General features: G+C 42.4%; 1 protein-coding gene across 16 annotated transcripts in view; it reads left to right on the top strand.

The window, feature by feature from the left end:
• Positions 1-1,813: 1,813 nt before the first annotated feature.
• NR2C2 (nuclear receptor subfamily 2 group C member 2) overlaps positions 1,814-17,503 on the top strand; it is a 96,512-nt gene continuing 80,822 nt past the window's right edge. For 6 of the 16 annotated variants that reach the window (XR_010584604.2, XR_010584605.2, XM_065539050.2 and 3 more), the window contains exons 1-4: positions 1,814-2,137; positions 13,267-13,306; positions 13,651-13,756; positions 16,494-16,577. Coding sequence is in view for 5 of the 16 variants with exons in the window: in XM_015431308.4 (XP_015286794.1) it covers positions 16,518-16,577 (60 nt within the window). In the remaining 11 variants the exon portion in view is untranslated. Of the gene's footprint in view, positions 2,138-2,829; positions 2,959-13,266; positions 13,307-13,650; positions 13,757-16,493; positions 16,578-17,503 lie in introns of those variants that run through there. The other 10 variants (XR_012431529.1, XM_005571699.5, XM_015431312.4 and 7 more) reach the window with 4 other exon arrangements.

Here is a 17,503-nt window from a genome sequence, read left to right on the forward strand (position 1 = left end):
GGATAAAAGACTACACTTCAAAACAATAGTTTTGATTTTCACTCAGCTCATGAGGCACCCATTTATCAAGCTTTTTCACCTTTCCAATTTGCTTCAAATGCCAAACAACCCTAATGACCCTAGAAGAGTAAACGCTGAGTTCTTCTGCAATTTTTCATGTAGTTCTATGATTGCTCTCAATTGGTCGTTGTCAACTTCCCATGGCTCGCCATCATGTTCCTCATTTTCAAGGCTCTCTCCTTTGCAAAACTTCTTAAGTCACCACTGAACTGTATGTTTGTTAGCAGTTCCTGGGCCAAATGTGTTACTGATGTTTTGAGTTGTCTTCGCTGCTTTATGACCCATTTTGAACTCGAATAAGAAAACTGCTCCAATTTTTTGATGTCAGACAAAAAGCATATTCTAAAATAAACAGCAAATAATAAGTCATTAGCAAAAAAAATAAAGTGAGAAATGTGCATTAAAATGATCCACATTTAAGAATGTATTCCAATATCAAACAGCAAATTTCAACAATGCAAAAACTGCAATTGCTTTTGCATCTCAGGCACATCACTTGACCTTTCTAGTTCTCACCCACTTCACCCCTAAAATCGGAAAAGCTTTCCGCAACAAAAAAATTTGACCACATTCTCTTAAGGCCCCTTCCAATTTCAAGATCCGTGCTTCACCATGACAAAACGAACCCAGTTATTTTCCCAATTTTTCAAGGTGAGAAAAAGGAGGAAGGGGAAATAGGTGTGTTTAAAACATTTCTTACCAAATAGAAATATTATAAGACTATGGAAAAAAAAAAAATACTAAAAGCTGGAGTCATCCTGATAAAAAACCAAACGAATACTGTGTGAAACAAACAAACAAAAACATCCATTCTGGAGTCAATATTTATTCTTAATAAGAAAGAAAACTGAAGAAAAAAAATCAGTTAGTACAAGATCTGCAGGCTGTAGCCTAAACACTTCCAGGCATTTAGGATAACTAAGCGCTGCACCTTCCCAGGCAAGTTAAAACCACAACATAAAAGAGAGAAATATGTAAGGAAAACCTACAGCCCAAAAGTTTAAGATCAAAACAGGCCTTTTTCTTCATATAAATATAAATGATGCTGCTAAAAGCTGCTTTACACATCCCTACCTATTACCATTCACTACTTCCAAATCTTGAGGAGGGGCATGGACTTACACAAGATCTGGACCGTATATTTACTAAGAAACCAAAAATTACAGGTTCTGGGACGTTTCAACACTTCACCTGAGATGGCCAGAGCGGGCGCATCTTTAGACCTTTAAAAGCTAAATTAAAAACTCTGTACCGAAGAAGGGCCGAAGAGCTCAATACCCACCCAATATAACCCCCACTTCCGACCTACAGACGCTCTGCTGAGCGGCTGCGGGAATCCGTCGCGCCAGTCAGGGCCCGGCTTCTTCCATCAACAGACACTTTGCGAGCCTTCCAGAAGCCTCGGCTAAGCGGGAGGCCAGTGTGGAGGCCGCCACTGCGAGGACGGTCCCCATCCAGCCGCGAGAAGCTCGCAGTTACCCGGAGAGGCGGGCCTGCTTCCGGGTAACCGTGCGCGACGTCCACGAGTTTTTAGGACGACCAGCCCTTCAGCCTCTAGGCCCCGACGCCTGCGCCATTTAAGCCACACATCCGCCCGCCGGCCGCAGTCACCGCTGCCCGGGGCCCCGCAGCCCACGGGCCGGATGGACCGAGCGCCGGCCGCGGCGTTCCGGTGCGCGCGCGCGCCTCAGCCAATCGCGTGCTCGCCCGCCCCCCGCCGCCGCGGCGAGGCTGGCGCTGGGAAGAGGAAGAAGAACATTCGCCCTCCTCCTACCAGCGCGCGGGCGGCGGCGGCGGCGGCACCGGGGTCACGAACTCTGACCTTTCACTGACAAAAACAATAACAAACCCCCCCTTCTCCGCGACCCCGGCGGCGCCCCCGGGCCCGTCCCCGCCACCCCGCTCCCACCTCGACGTCTCGTCTCTCGCCCGCTGCTCCGTGAGCCCGCGGCCGCCGGGCTCCCGCCATCCGCCGACGCCGGGAGCCCGGGCTCCCCTCGCCCTGCCCTCCGCGCCGGGGGCCGCCCGCCGCAGACACGGGACCCGCTTCGAGGCCGCTTTGGCGCCAAATCCTGAGGTAAAATTGAAGGAGGGTCGGGCGGGCGCGGGGCGACGGCGGAGGGGGCGGGCCTGGCGCGCGGACATGGAGGCGCCGCGGCGGCGGCTGAACCTGACCCTTTTACCTTTGCCACGGGGTGGCGGCGGCGGCGCCCGGCGCTTTGCATAGTGGGCCGGGCCGCTCCCTTCCCCTCCCCGCCCGCGGCCGGGCGAAGCGAGCGGGTTCCCCCTGACCGGCCCGGCCGGCGCAAGGGTGGGGGCGGAGGGGGAATGGCCGCGGCCCCGCCTCACAGTTGGCCCTCCGCCAGCGCCGCCATTTTGTTCTCGACGGAGATGGCTCCGGCTGGGCGGGCTCCCTTCCTCCTTATTCTCCTCCTCCCTCCTGCAGTCCCTTCTTCCCTCTCTCCCGGGCTTTTCACCCCTCCGCTTCTAGTCCGCTTTTGGCGGCCGCCTGAGCCCAACCGCCGTTTTTTCTGAAGGGGAGGGTAAAGGAAAAGGAGGAAGGCGGGTGCGAGGCGCGACCTTGTGAGCGACTGATGGGCTGACCAATTGGCGCCCGGATAGGAGGGTCGGGCCCTGTGGCACCGCCCCCCTGATCTTTGCTGATTGGCTAAGGCGGAAGAGGGCGGTCCTTGTGGGGCGCGGGAGCCCTGGCGGGGCGGGAGTAGAGGCCAGGGCGCGGAGTGGGGCCGGGTCGGCGGGGGCGGGGCCGGGGGCGGGGCGCGAGGGGCGCGGCCGGGTGGAGAGGCCGGCACCCGCCGGCCCTGGGTCTGGAGGTGGGCGGCTTCCCTCCGCCTGGAACGCGTCCAGCATGAGTACAGAAGAACAATAGTAATAAAGGTGATGAAGCATTTCGAGTCCACGATGCGGTCTCATGGGAAGAGGTTTTCGGAACCAGGACACCTTTCAGTGCTCCTGCTCGTCATTTCGGCGCGGCCTTGGCGCATCCCGTAATGAAGCTCAATGTTATCTACTGTAAATGGGTAGCATGGGCGTTCTTGCCAGGCCGGACCTCCCTTCTGAGCATTGTTTGTGGGGCTGTTCTCAGAAAATGGAGTCAACGCTACTTTGCGAGCCTCAGAGTCACTTGGAAATGGTGTTATTGTTAAAAATGGGTTTACAGCCACCAAGGGAGGCAAGCTTAAGGGTATTTAGGGTTTGAGAGAGCACAATTCGGGGGTGATTCTCTTCTCATTCGTTCACTGAATACATGTTGATTTAGTTTTTAAGGCACTGAGGGTACATCTGGAGAACCAGCTGTACAAGACTCCTGCCCTTACTAGAGTTGGGGGCTGGGAGGTGAATAGACAAAGAAATAATTCCAGAGGGTCTTAAGTTCTGTGAAAGAAAAGAAGCCAAATGACCTGCTGAAGAAGACCTGAGGCATTAATTTAGATGGAATGGTCAGGGTGGCCTCTCTGAGCAAGTGATGTTTGAACAGAGGAACCCGAGGAAGGAATGGCATTCCAGACAGGACAGCCCATGTAACGGCCCTGGAGGAAGATCATTTGATGTGACGAGAACTGGCTGCTTGTGGCTGGAGAGTTGGTTGAAACTAGTAATTGTCCATTATCCCACTCTGTCTCCAGGCCAAAGGCTGTGAAATAATAGCAACGGTAGTGAGAAACAAATCTTCAATATAATAATAAGAAAGTCGATAAAGATACAGCCTTCATATGATTTGCTGATGAATACAAGACTTGGGAGGAGGGCCTCAGAAACTCACTTTACTTCCAGATTCAAATCCTTCGTCAGCCTCTTATATATATTTTCAATTCATCAGTATTTCCTGAGTGCTACGAATACTCCAGGCACTATGTGCTAGGCTGGGAATACAAAAATGACTAAGACACTGGTCCTCAAACGTGAATATGATTGATTGATTGATTGAGACCAGAGTCTCACTCTGTCGCCCAGGCTGGAGTTGAATATAATTCTCTGTGTGTGAGTTCTCTCTCTCTCTCGAGATAGAGATATGTATACACATACATACACAGACATAAAATGTTTTAGTGTTGTGGTTAGCAACTCCCAACTTTTAGTAGCAGTGTGATTTTGCTAGGAAAGCTACCTTTCCTAGCCTCACTGTCCTCATCTGGACAATAATAGAACCTTCCTTCTAGAACTGAAGATTAAATGAGTTAATGTAAATAATAGAGCTTAGAAAAGTGCCTGACGTGTAGTAAATACTGTGTAAATAGAGTTATTGTCATTATGAACTAGTATAGACATTGCACTAAGTGATATAAACAATGAAATTTTTATGCAGTGTGGTGTAGGAGCAAAAGCAATAGATTCGAACGCCTAGATAATAGTTTTGGCTCTATGCTTTCAGCTAGTTACATGGCATCCAGGACAAAAGTTTAGAAAACAAAATAGTGGAGCTAAATAGTACTAACCAAAGTATAGGGTGCTTTATGATTTATAAAACTCTCTTACAGGCAGTATGTCGTTCAGGCCCCACCAGAACCCACGTAATGGCAGAGGCTTCCTGTTCCATGTTTAAAAATCTTTCCAAGGCTTTTCATTATTTTCTTTTCTGTGGTGCCTAGCTCCCTGTGCTCTAGACACACTGGCCTGCCTTCAACTTCCTTGACCAGTGTAACAGTGTAAGCTTACCCCCTACCCCCACCCTACCCCAGCTATAGGTTCAAGCATCGCTTCTTCAGGGAAGTCCTCCCTAATCCCCATTGCCAGTCTAGATCAGATTCTTTTTATTGTTTCTTTTCTTTATAACCTTTATCTCACTTTGTAATTACACACTCTGTGATTATTTGATTAATGTCTGTCCTCACCACACTGTAAGTTGTGAGAGCAGGAATACATTTTGTTCACCATTACTTATCCAGCACTTAGAAGAGCGCCTGGTACTATTTGTTGAATGAATTGTTGATAATTTATGATGTCATTGATAACTAAATTGGTGTGTATTGATACCTTTTATGTGAGCCTCTTTGGCAATTCAGATAGCACTGCCAGCAATAATAAGCATGTTATGATATTTGGTTGAATTTAGGAAGTGATTTCTGACAGATATGCCACTGCCTGGAGGCATAAATATGGATAAAATGACCCATTTCAATAATTTTTCCCACTAATTTTTTTATGATTGAATTACAAGTTTAACTACATGAAAGTTAATAAGTTCATATGTGAAGAAATAAATAACCCAAACGTAATTATGTTATTTACTTTAACTGAAGAAACAAAGCACCAAGCTAATATGATTTTCTTGAAATCAAATATTCTGATTTTTGTCTCACCATCACAGGGGATTGGAGAGCAAGGAAGAAGCCTTCAGTGGGTTCACAGGGAGTGGGGAATTGAAAGTCTCTGTAGCCATTAATTTGGGATGTTTATCTTTCTAAAGATAAATTGATTCATTTAATGAAATTATTGAAAATCGCTTTTTAATTGCTTTAACAAGGTAAAAAGCAAATTTTGTTAAGTATACGTCAAGTTTGTACTTGAAAGTGTGGTAAATAAAACATTTGTATTAATTTATATTGTAAAACTTTTAAAATAAGATATTGTTATGGTATTTTAGTTTAACTATTTATTTTTGGATTTTTTTTTCTGTCTTGCTCAAAGATTTTTGGTATCACTTTTTCAATTCAACACTTGGATTCCTTGAGCTAATTACTCAGGGTAACCAAATAACTGCTAGTTTAGTAAAACAGCTATGTATTGTCTTACACCATTAAGTTATTTATTGCTTTCAGTAGTTGTATTCACAGTGACTTTCAAGGAGTGACGTGGCAGGGCGGTGCAGTGACAGAGCTTGTGCTATGAAGGCAGAAAGGCCTGGCTTCAGAACCTGGAGTTGGTAGCCTCTCTGAGGCTTGTAATTCCCCATTTGTCAACAGGGAGGTGGGAGCCAGCATTGAGTTTGGGGCCAGGGATAGTGGATACTTGTTGTCTGAATGACTCTGAGAACAAGGGAGGTAAGTCTTTGTGGAGCAGCCCTGTCTTCAGCCGTGGCACTGAGCCACTGGGCTCCTGTGTCTAGCTGCCTGAGTGTCTCCACATATCGAGGGCCCTCCGTTGGGATTTTTGTTGTTGAGTTCTCTTATCTATAAGCCATATGCTCCTTTAGTCCCAAAGCATCTCCTATACAAGTATCATCTTAATAAATACCACACAGGGGGAGTCTATGAAGGAATCCTGGAATCTCAGAATTGGGAGTGGTCTTAGACCTCAAGTCCAGCCTCATGCTTGACGTAAGAATCCTCTACTAGATTTTCATTTACCTCTTTTTACTTTATTGCTAATTATGAGGGCCTTAAATGATGCCTTTTTTCTTCCCTGTGTGATCATCGTCTTTAACCTAATGGATACATTTGTGCTCCTGTTACACATTGTAAAAGATATGTTCTTCCTTATTCGTTGGAGGTTTGCTTGTCTTCAACCTAACATGCCAGAGGCTGAGATTCTCTGTCATTCTCTCCCATCCTGCCATTCTTTCCCCATATCCCACTACTGCTACCCGAGGTAGCAGGCATACTCCCCTTGCTCACGTCAGGTCCTGAGCGCTGGAGAGTAAAGCAGCAGGAGCTCTATACCAAACGGAAGAACTGCCTGGGAACAGCTCAACTAGCACAGCTCAAAAATGATGAGGAGTGGGAATGAGTAGAGGGATGAAAGCCAGATCAGGGCATTGGCATAGGCATTTGTTAAGGGGACAATAAATGCAGATGCAGACCCCTGGTACCTGGAAGTCTTAGAATAGAAGGATGGGAGGTGAATTGTTAAGGACAGAAAGGGAATAGGCTAGCTCAGACACTTAACTGTTTTTTCTGAGTTACCCTTGGACTCCAGTTGGCCCGTAATGATAAAAGTCAGCCTCAGGGGCAAAGCGTGATTTTTTAGGGGCAATAAAAAGTACTTCCTCCACTATAATAAGAGGCCTGAAGTCCTTTAATGGGAGGTGAAAGTTTCTATTCCATAATAACAATAACCCCAAAGATTCTAATCCCTGAAATGTTAACATATAGATGGAGAGGAATTTCATTCCAAGAGCCCAAGTGTAAAAGAATATTTCCCCCTGTTTGGGTTAGTGAGAGGTATGAGAAAAGGTCTTGCGGCTACTGAAAACTGAAGAGGAGAAATGAGAGGCTGGTAGGGCTAGACTCAAGCTTGAAGGCTTCCTGGTTTTACAGGGAGCCGCTTTGTTTACCTTTGTTGTTCATATATTGATAAAAGCTATGCAGGGGAGAAAAGTTTCTTACCTGACTGCCCACTGATGTTCCTTGAAAAGAAAGATAACATGTACGGCCTGGCATGGTGGCTCACCCCTGTAATCCCAGCACTTTGGGAGGCCAAGGCAGGTGGATCACTAGGTCAGGAGTTCAAGACCAGCCTGGCCAACATAGTGAAACCCTGTCTCTACTAAAAGTACAAAAAATTAGCAGGGCGTGGTCGCGGGCACCTGTAATCCCAGCTACTCGGGAGGCTGAGGCAGGAGAATCGCTTGAACCTGGGAGGTGGAGGTTGCAGTGAGCCGAGATGACGCCACTGCACTCCAGCTGGGCGACAGTGCGAGACTTCATCTCAAAAAAAAAAAAGCTGAGGCTGGATGGCTCTTGAGAAGTTACACAGTACTAGCAGGCTTCATGCTGATTTTCCTCCAGTGGTGTTTGTTGTATAGTGAGTCTGATTAGGTATTATTTCTAGAACATTTTGGGTATGTCATTTGTACCACACTCGTTCTTTTCCCCTTTCCCCCCACTATGGTGTCTGTAATGATACATCTTTTTATTAGGTCGATAAGATGGACTAACCCTGGAATTACTGAAAAATCGTCTTTTAATTGATTGCTTTACGAAGACTAAAAGCAGATGTCACAAAGTATATATCAGCTCTTAACTGGAAAGGCTAATAATTAGACTGTGTTGTTGACTTATTTAATATAATACAGATTTTTAAAAATAAAATGTAAATTTGTAATATCTCTTTTCTAAAGTAAGCAATGTACTTTCTTGAGAATAAAAATTAAAAATAGATAAAAGTAAAGCAGTTAATTGTTAAAAATAGTAAAATTTTCAAACGAAGAAAAGATAGTGCATCAAAAGGCATGTGTGAAAATGCTCGTAGGAGCACTAATCGTACGGACTCCAAACTAGAAACAATCTAAATGTTCATCAGCTATAGAATGGAGAAATAAATTGGGCATATTCATATATTAGAATACTGTACAACAGTGAAAACGGATTCACTTCTCATGGTTATTACAAAAATAATGTTGGGCAAAGGAAGCCAGACACACCAAAAAGTATATTATAAACAGTGCAATGTTATTATATAGTAATGCCAATAGTATAAAAGTCAGGAGAGAGAAGAGAAGTCAATGACTATGGGAAGGGGTGTGAGAGGGACTTTTGGGGGTATTGGTAATGTCTTGATTTCTGATGTGAGTGGCATTTACATGTGTGTTCTGTGTGTTCAGTTAGTGAAAATTCATCAAACTGTTCATTTATGATTTGTGCCTTTTTTGTTTTTGTTTTTTGGAATGGAGTCTCCCTCTGCTGCCCAGGTCGGAGTGCAGTGGTGCGATCTTGATTCACTGCAATCTCCGCCTCCCAGGTTCAAAGGATTCTCGTGCCATAGCCTCCTGAGTAGCTGGAACTACACGCGTGTGCCACCATGCCCAGCTAATTTTTGTATTTTAGTAGAGACAGGTTTTCACCATGTTGCCCAGGCTGGTCTTGAACTCCTGAGCTCAGGCAGTCCACCCACCTCGGCCTCCCAAAGTGCTAGGATTACAGGCAGGAGCCACTGAGCCTGGGTGATTTGTGCCCTTTTGTATTTGCGTGTTGTAGTTAAGTAAAAAGTTTTACTTAAGATAGTAAAATTATCTTCACTATTTTAATTAATGTGATTATCATGTAGGTTAAGTTTTAAGGGAAGAATGCGTTCAAGGTTCTAAAAGAACTGCCATGGTACTACCTGGGTGGAGCATCCTCAAAAATATCCTTAGCAATACTGAAACATAAGTCACATATTAGGACTTAGTGGTTGTGTATATCAGTTGTTCAAATGATCTAGCTTATTGATGTAAGCAGTTTGTTCCCATAGATAATTCTTTCCTGTCACTTTTTTTTTTTCATTCCCTCCTTAACTTCCTTTTTTCTGGGAAATTATTTTGAAGGGCACTGTGATCTAGAGGGAATGTTGCAATTTTAGAGTCAAAGAGGCCTGAGTTGGAATCCTAGCTCCATCACTTACTAGCTGGATGAGTTGAAACAGGTTGTAAGTGCTGAGTCTCAGTTTTTTCCATCTTCATTGGTGAGCCAATACTACATACTCAGAAGGTATGCTAAGGATTAAATCATGCCTAGTTTGATTTAAAGCACATCATAGATGTCCAGTGAATTTATCCTGCTTTCCTTCCATCCATCTACCCTGGCTCTTACTGATAGATATGAAGAAAGTCCACAACACCCTTACACTTGGGCTCTTGGTAGGATGAGAAAATATCATCCACAGTATACAGTGACTTTTTTAGGGAGGTATCCACACAGAAAATTGTAGAACTGCCCTGGTACTATAAATATGTAAGAACTTCATTTAGGTGAAAGCCACTTCTCTTCCCTACTAGTCACTCACCCCGCCTTGCCACTTCTAGCATATACATATCATTGCTGCCCTGTTTTACAGTTCAGACTTTGGATATGGAAGAAATAACTTTCCTATGGAGGGGCACAATGGACAAGAAACTACCTGGCCGGGCGCGGTGGCTCACGCCTGTAATCCCAGCACTTTGGGAGGCCGAGGCGGGCGGATCACAAGGTCAGGAGATCGAGACCACGGTGAAACCCCGTCTCTACTAAAAATACAAAAAATTAGCCGGGCGCGGTTGTGGGCGCCTGTAGTCCCAGCTACTCGGGAGGCTGAGGCAGGAGAATGGCGTGAACCCGGGAGGCGGAGCTTGCAGTGAGCCGAGATCGCGCCACTGCACTCCAGCCTGGGCGACAGAGCGAGACTCCGTCTCAAAAAAAAAAAAAAAAAAAGAAACTACCTGACCCTAAAGCTAAGTAAACTTTGAGTCTAAATAATAGCTGGCTTTCCATTGACAGGAAGTATACCTAAACTTAACCTTAGAGGCATCCCAGTGAGTATCTTTTCTGTTGATGAACATTTGTATTACACTAAACTTGCCACTTGAATTTCATTTTCTACTTTGAAGTCTTGATCTATGATTGCAAGTTTCAAGCTATGTATTTCTTATTTTTTATCCTCTCTCAGGCTGTCTAAATCCTTCCATTTTTATTCTCCCATGAATATGAACAGACTTCTAACAATCAGAATAATTAGACTTATACTGAATACCTTGTACCTATCAAAAGTTTTATGCCCAGTACTATTTTGCAAGTAGTTATTAGGTATTGGTTTATTTTTAAATATTTGTAAGGTTTTATCCAAATTTAGCCCCATTGTTTTACCCAGTTGTACGGTTTAACAGGGCAAATTACAAATGCTTTGTGTGTGTGTTTATTTTTTTTATTATTATTTATTTATTTTTTGAGACAGAGTTTTACTCTTGTTGCCCAGGCTGAAGTGCAGTGGCTCAATCTCAGCTCACTGCAACCTCTGCCTCCTGGGTTCAAGCCGTTCTCCTGCCTCAGCCTCAAACAGCTGGGATTACAGGCATATGCCACCATGCCTGGCTCATTTTGTATTTTTAGTAGAGATGGAGCTTCTCCATGTTGGTCAGGCTATTCTCGAGCTCCTGACCTCAGGTAATCCACCTGCCTCGGCCTCCCAGAATGCTGGGATTACAGATGTGAGCCCCTGTGCCTGGCTGTATGTGTGTGTTTACACTACTTCCATGTGTATATAGTTAAATTTCACGTGAGCCTTATGTCAAAAGGAGAGACCTATTCCTAATCATAATACATGTTTTACAGTTTGAGTTACTTTCAGATTTATTTGAGAAAGGAAAAGTGGCACCATCACCTTTCACCAATAATAGCTACCATGTGTTGCATTTCTATGTCCCAAGCACAACGCATACACATTTAAGATCTAATCTTCATGGTAACCTCATATGGTCAGTATCTGAGAAATCGGCTTAGTGCCTGAGCCTCAGAACCCAATATAGTTGTTTAGCTAAGGAAATACCAAGACTGTAGATACATTGCATGTTATATTTATAAGCCATGTAACACATAAATATGGATGATTTGAACCGGTTGATTGTGGAGGGAAAGGTAGGCTCACTCATTCCCGTTAATGAAGGCAGAGTCTCCTTGTCCCAGGACTTGTTCATTGTTATCTGAAACTGGAGATTCAGGTGTTTCCAGAGCCCAGCTTTTCACTGCAGTGAAGTCTGTGCCCTACTTCACTAAAGAAACTCTGGTTGCAAGGTTTAGTTAGCTATCACTCTGAGCCTGGAAGAGCTAATTCAAAGTCATTGTTGTGTTCTCTGCTTCTTTGTTGTTGATAGGGTGATATTGATCCACTTGGATTTGAAAGAATTTCTTATAAAACCTGTGACATAAGGTCAGCCAAGTATGATTTACTGCTATCATTCTATGGTCTGTATTACAGTTTTTTTTTTTTTTAGAGATAAGGTCTCATGATGTTGCCCAGGCTGGATATGAAATAGTTTTTTTATACTGTGCCCTGTTGTCATTTGTGTGCTATCCAGGAAAAACACACTACTTTAAGAATCCGCCTTCATCTCTAGACTTTACTATTGCTACCACTTCCTAACGGGCCTCCCGTCTACAGTCTCTGTCTTTTCTATCGTTTCCACACTGCAGTCTAAATTTTTTTTTTTTTTAAGATCCAGATATGAGTGCATCATTTTTCTGCCAAACTCCTGATAATTCTCTCTCGTCTACCGTGTCAGCCTCTCTCCTTCCCTGGTCTCTGTAATAATTCCAAACCATATTGTGTGCCATTCCTCAAATAGGCCATTCTTCCTCATACCTGCCAGTTTCGTATGAGCTGTCCTCTGCTTAGAACTCTCTTGTCATCCATCTGTCTTTCCTTGCTAAGTTTCCATTTTTCCTTCGAGACCTAGGTTAAATAATTCCTCTCCTGTAACATTTTCATTGGTTCTCACAGGCAGAGAGAAATGTGTTTTCCCTGGGACATTCATAGCATTTACTTTGCATAGATACTTCAGTTTCCTTCATAAGTTCATCAAGAACAAGGACTGTTTATTTTTCTCTTCCTCCTCTTTGTTGTTGTTCATTCTCAGCAGTCAGTTCATCGTGCCAAGTTCATGGCAGTTACTTAATAAGCACTGATGGAGGTGGTTGGACTTGATTAGTAAAATCACCAGAGGAAGATCTTCTGTAGCACTTTTTCTTTTTTAACTGAAGGTACTCAGTATTATACTTCTTTTGGTAGCTAATCAGGTTCTTTCCCCTAAACATTATTGTGGGGGTGGGAAGCAGTCTTTGAGAGTTGATAAACTGAATGGGTCAAGTACTAGCCTTTAAGACTCAAGTTTCTGTACCAAAAGCGAGTTTAGTGTTCTGTCCACAGTGCTTGTTAATATAATGCCTGTGTATAGTAACCACTTAGTGTTAGTTACTGCTGTTAGTGTTATGCTTGGCTCTACCAGCCAAGAAGGTTGTTTTTAAAAGCTTTATTTCTATACTTTATAGTGGCAAAACAATAGGATTTTTTTTTTTTTTTCTGTTTTTCTTTTTTCTTTTTTTTTTCCAGATTGGCCGGGCGTGGTGGCTCACGCCTGTAATCCCAGCACTTTGGGAGGCTGAGGTGGGCGGATCACGAGGTCAGGAGATTGAGACCATCCTGGCCAACATGGTGAAACCCCGTCTCTACTAAAAATACAAACATTAGCTGGGCGTGGTGGCGCATGCCTGTAATCCCAGCTACTCGGGAAGCTGCGGCAGGAGAATTGCTTGAACCAGGAAGTCGGAGGTTGCAGTGGGCCGAGATCGCGCCCCTGCACTCCAGCCTGGCAATAGAGCAAGACTCCGTCTCAAAAAATATATACATATAAAATTGTGCTAGTGAAGATAGTTTTTCAAACTACATATAGACACAACCCACTGTTCCTTGGAGTCTCTTATTCTAGTGGGACATCTCCTAATTGATAGCCATTGTCTGGTGGTACTTTTTCAAAGATGTATGACCTTCCTTCTCACTGTGTGATCTTTCTGTCTCTAGGACCGCCTATGGCTGCGGTAGCAGTGAGAGAAGCTCTCAGGTGAGAGTCTTATCCCCTGATGTTACCTTTTTAGTCTGGGTGCATTTTAGTTAAATGTCCACCCTGCCCCACTTCCCTGACATCACTTGAGGATTTTGTTTTACTTCTTACATTGTGATATCCTGGAAGAAAAAGCCTCTGTCTTCCTTTTTTATGTATGAGAATAGGATATGGTTTGTGACTTATTTTCAAAAGTAATAGAAAGTATTTTTTGAAACTGTTTCTCACCTACCTCCTCTGACTGGATTTAAGTCTTTATTGAAAGCACTTGCTTTAACATAGTTTCTCTTTCAATTTCTCTCTCACTCTTAGTCTCATTTTTTTGTTTCTGCTTGTTTTTCCAGAAGGTGCACATTCCTCCTTGTTCATTTTTAAGCGGCTTCCAAAGCTGCTGTTGATGATGCCTGACGCTGCTTTGAAGGCAGAAAACCAACAGTGAGATCAAGAATTGTAAGAATTCAAGTGTATAAAGAAAGGTTGCTGCTCAATTCAAGTGTATAAAGAGAGGCGTTTAAGATGATCCAGGAAGTTGGTGTGGGAGAACAAGGTGGGGGGCACTTGTCCTATCAGAGAGCAAGACTTACGCTAACACTGCAGTAAAAAGATAGTGTTGGTGACCAAGAGGAAGACAAAGAGAACTTAGTGGAATAGAATAGAGAACCTACAGTTATATCCACATATATAGGAAAAACAGAGATATGGCAGACATGGCATTTCAGATCAGTGGGGAAAAGGATAGATTTTCCCCATGTAGATAATCCATTTTCCAGAACTATTTCTTGAACAGAAAATGGAAAATGGATTATCTACATGGGAAAAAAATTAGTTGTATCCTTATTTCTCATCAAATTCAAGAATCAATTTGCAGATGGATTGAGGACTTAAATATGAGGGGCAAAACTCATATTTCTAAGAAAATATATACAATTATATTCCTGGGATAGGACAGGATTTTCATAAAGTACAAACTGTAAAAGAAAATAGGGATAAATTTAGCCTTATTAAATTTAAGGACTTCTATTCATCAAAAGACGCCTTATAGTAAACAGATGAACCACAGAGAGGGTGAAGATATTTATAACATACCAACAAAACATTAATGTCCAGAATACTTAGCTTTTCTAAATTTAAACAGATTTACTGCTGCTTCTCTGTGACATAATATTTGTAGTCACCTGTTGTTAGATTTATCTTGGGATCCTAAGCCCTACCTGAAGTTGATTGATCCTGCAAATTTAGTGTTAAAGTGAATTATTACAGAAAGGTTTCTGTACTAGGCCTCCATTAAATCAGATTGTCATCTATAAAATCCACTTTGACTCATAATTTGATGTATCAAGCCACCCCTTTTAGGGAACCCAATAGAAAGATACACCTTTCTAGTATTCTGTTGTTTCTATACTATTCAATAATATTTTCCTAACAATATTTCTGTAATAATTCAAATTCACATATTTCTTGCATTGTTAATAACAGAGGAGAAATTTTATTGACATCTAAAAGTGATAAAAATTATTAGTTGCAGCCACATGTTTAGATTTATTTTTTTTAATGTATGGTACCTTTTGGTTATCCATTTCTTTAAAAATTCTTATTTTCTATTTTGAGGAAGAATCGAACTCTAGACTTTTACATGTAATACTTGCATTTTTAACAAGTCAGTTGACTTTTCTGGCACACTTAAAGATGCCTTTCCCTTCCATCTCCATTAGTTGTAACCAAACTATAGCAAGAAAAAAAGACCAAAATGTGTCTTTGTGTTTTTTTCTAGAAACAAGTAAAAGTTAAGTTTTTACCATCTATTAAAAGAATAAACATGACCTCCTCAATTTCAGACCTAGTCATATTTTGTGAAAATGAATCACTGATACTGGTGGTCTGGTGTCATTGTAGCAGTTGGTACAGTATCTGCTGTCAAGGATTTTGACTCATTGAAGGCAGGAGCCAGGTCTTTCATATTTGTCAGTCACAGTTTCATCCTCCTGTTTCTTTCTCTTAGCATTTTGGCAATAAAATATGTGAATTCGAATTATCATAATAGAGTTGGCTATCTAATAATAAATAGAATGATGTAGAAAGTTACCAGAGAGTTAAAAAGCTTCATAGACAGCAATGTTTATAATACTTTAGATAGGAACTACAGAAAAATATTTTGTAAAATTGCATTGCAAGATAATCCACTTTGTGATTGAGAGAGAGCAGGCAAGTGAACTGTATTCTTCTATATTGCACACTCAGTAATACTATATAGTTTTTATATCTGAATTTTGGAAATTTGAGCTTTGTTCTCCTGTGGACCATGGGACCTACGCAGTCAGTAGTGAATTGTCCAGGAATTGGGTCTAGATTTTACTGAATTCTTTGTGGTAGAGCCTTTGAAAGGGCTTAGGAATTATTCAGGAGAGCTGTCTCATGACCGGAAGAGACCAGGTGTCTGCTCCTTCAGCAATGCTGGTACTCAAATGTCTTGACCCAGGGGACCAGCACACTCTTTGATCTTTAGATGATCTTTCTAAGTTTTTACAAATAATGACATCAAATCTATTTTTGCTGCTAGTAGAAAGCCTAATTATCTAGTTTTGTAATTTAATGAGGATTTAATATAAATAAATATATGTATGGGTACCATATTCTTGTTGGCACACTTTAGTAATGCAGTCTCTTTGCTTCTTGCTTTGTTCGTGATAGTATTTGCCTTTCAACCTATGAGTGAGGTATGTTAGCACCAAGCAGGGTTTTACTTCACTTCGCCACTACTAAAAGAAGTATGGTTGATGATAGTAATCTAGGGCTCTATCCAGAGTTGATGTCGCACCTTTCTCAGATACCCACCTCCTTATTTAGCATAGTGTGACAGGGAGCTATCCAAAAAGGTGTGATTCCCACCTCTCTGAGAGGAAAACCAAGCTGTTACAACCCTGGAGACCTGATAAATTTCCAAATTCATCTTTGTCTGTATTTGTCAGTGGAAGTTTCTAAATTGAAATGTTTCTACAAATTAATTTTGGTACCTGTAACTGAAGGAGCTGGTGCAGTATATACAACTATGTCTAGCCTGCTAGGTCTGTGTGCTACAGAGGGCAAAATCCACACAAGACAGTACCAAAGATGAGTTTTGATTACTAATATTTTTCAAGTAGCCTGGTTTCTCCCCACCTGATAGAAGTTGCTACATCTTTCCAAACAGGTTCTCTAATGATCTTGCTTCACCATGGCTACAAATATGGAGGGGCTGGTTCAGCACAGAGTGGGGACCCAGCAGGTGGCTGAGGTGAGTGACAGGGGCTAGCACAATAGCTGGCACCCTCACTTTTGAAAGGAAAGAAAAATCAGTGTGCTCAGTTTTTTCAAAACAGTCCCTTGGAGGTAGGTCAGCATGTGATATGTCCTAGGGTACTGTCATGGAAGAAAAAAAATGACAAGAACGTTTATTTGTAACTTTTTTTTTTTTTTTTGCATGAGTAGGGTGGCCTATCTGCTTTTAATAAGGTGACTTGAACTTTTACTTTGAACCAAAAACTGGTAGAATCTGATTCTTATTGAACCTTGTGGGTATAGTTTAAACTCCAAGTCTCTCAGTTTCTCATACACTTGATTGTTTGTTAATACTGTGGAATAGTAGAAGGCTGATTATATCCATTTAGCAGTCATTGACCATTTGCCATGGACCAGGGATTGTACTAAGTGCTGAGATATATGGGGGTGAATGAGTCATGGGTTGTTCCTTTAGTGATCTCGAGGCCTGGTTAAGAAGTTATTATAAAATAGGTTGAGAAGTATAATTCCATGTGAGGGATTTGATCCTGGAGGTGGGTTTTCCATGATGAGTAAGCATTTGTTAGACCCAGGTAAGTGGGACGGGGAACTTTGTGACAGATTCTGGGGAGAGCATCCTAAGTCAGAAACCTATGTAAAAGGACGTAGGCATTAAGTAGCTTGGTATGTGCTGGCAACTTGACATGAAATGCATAGTAAAGCTACAACACTAATAGCATACTTTGGCCATTCATTCTGTACCATGCCCTATCCTAGGGCTTTAATCCATCACAATAACTGTCTGAGGTTGGTACTACCAGTATTCCCATTTAGTAGGTAAGGAAACCAAGTCTCAAAAAATAGGTAATTAGCCAAAGGCACTCTGTAGCAGGACAAGATGTTAATGCAGGTGTGTTCACTTCCAAAGCTCCGATTAACCAT

This window comes from Macaca fascicularis, chromosome 2, assembly GCF_037993035.2.
Source record: "Macaca fascicularis isolate 582-1 chromosome 2, T2T-MFA8v1.1".
NCBI classification, from domain to species: Eukaryota; Metazoa; Chordata; class Mammalia; order Primates; family Cercopithecidae; genus Macaca; species Macaca fascicularis.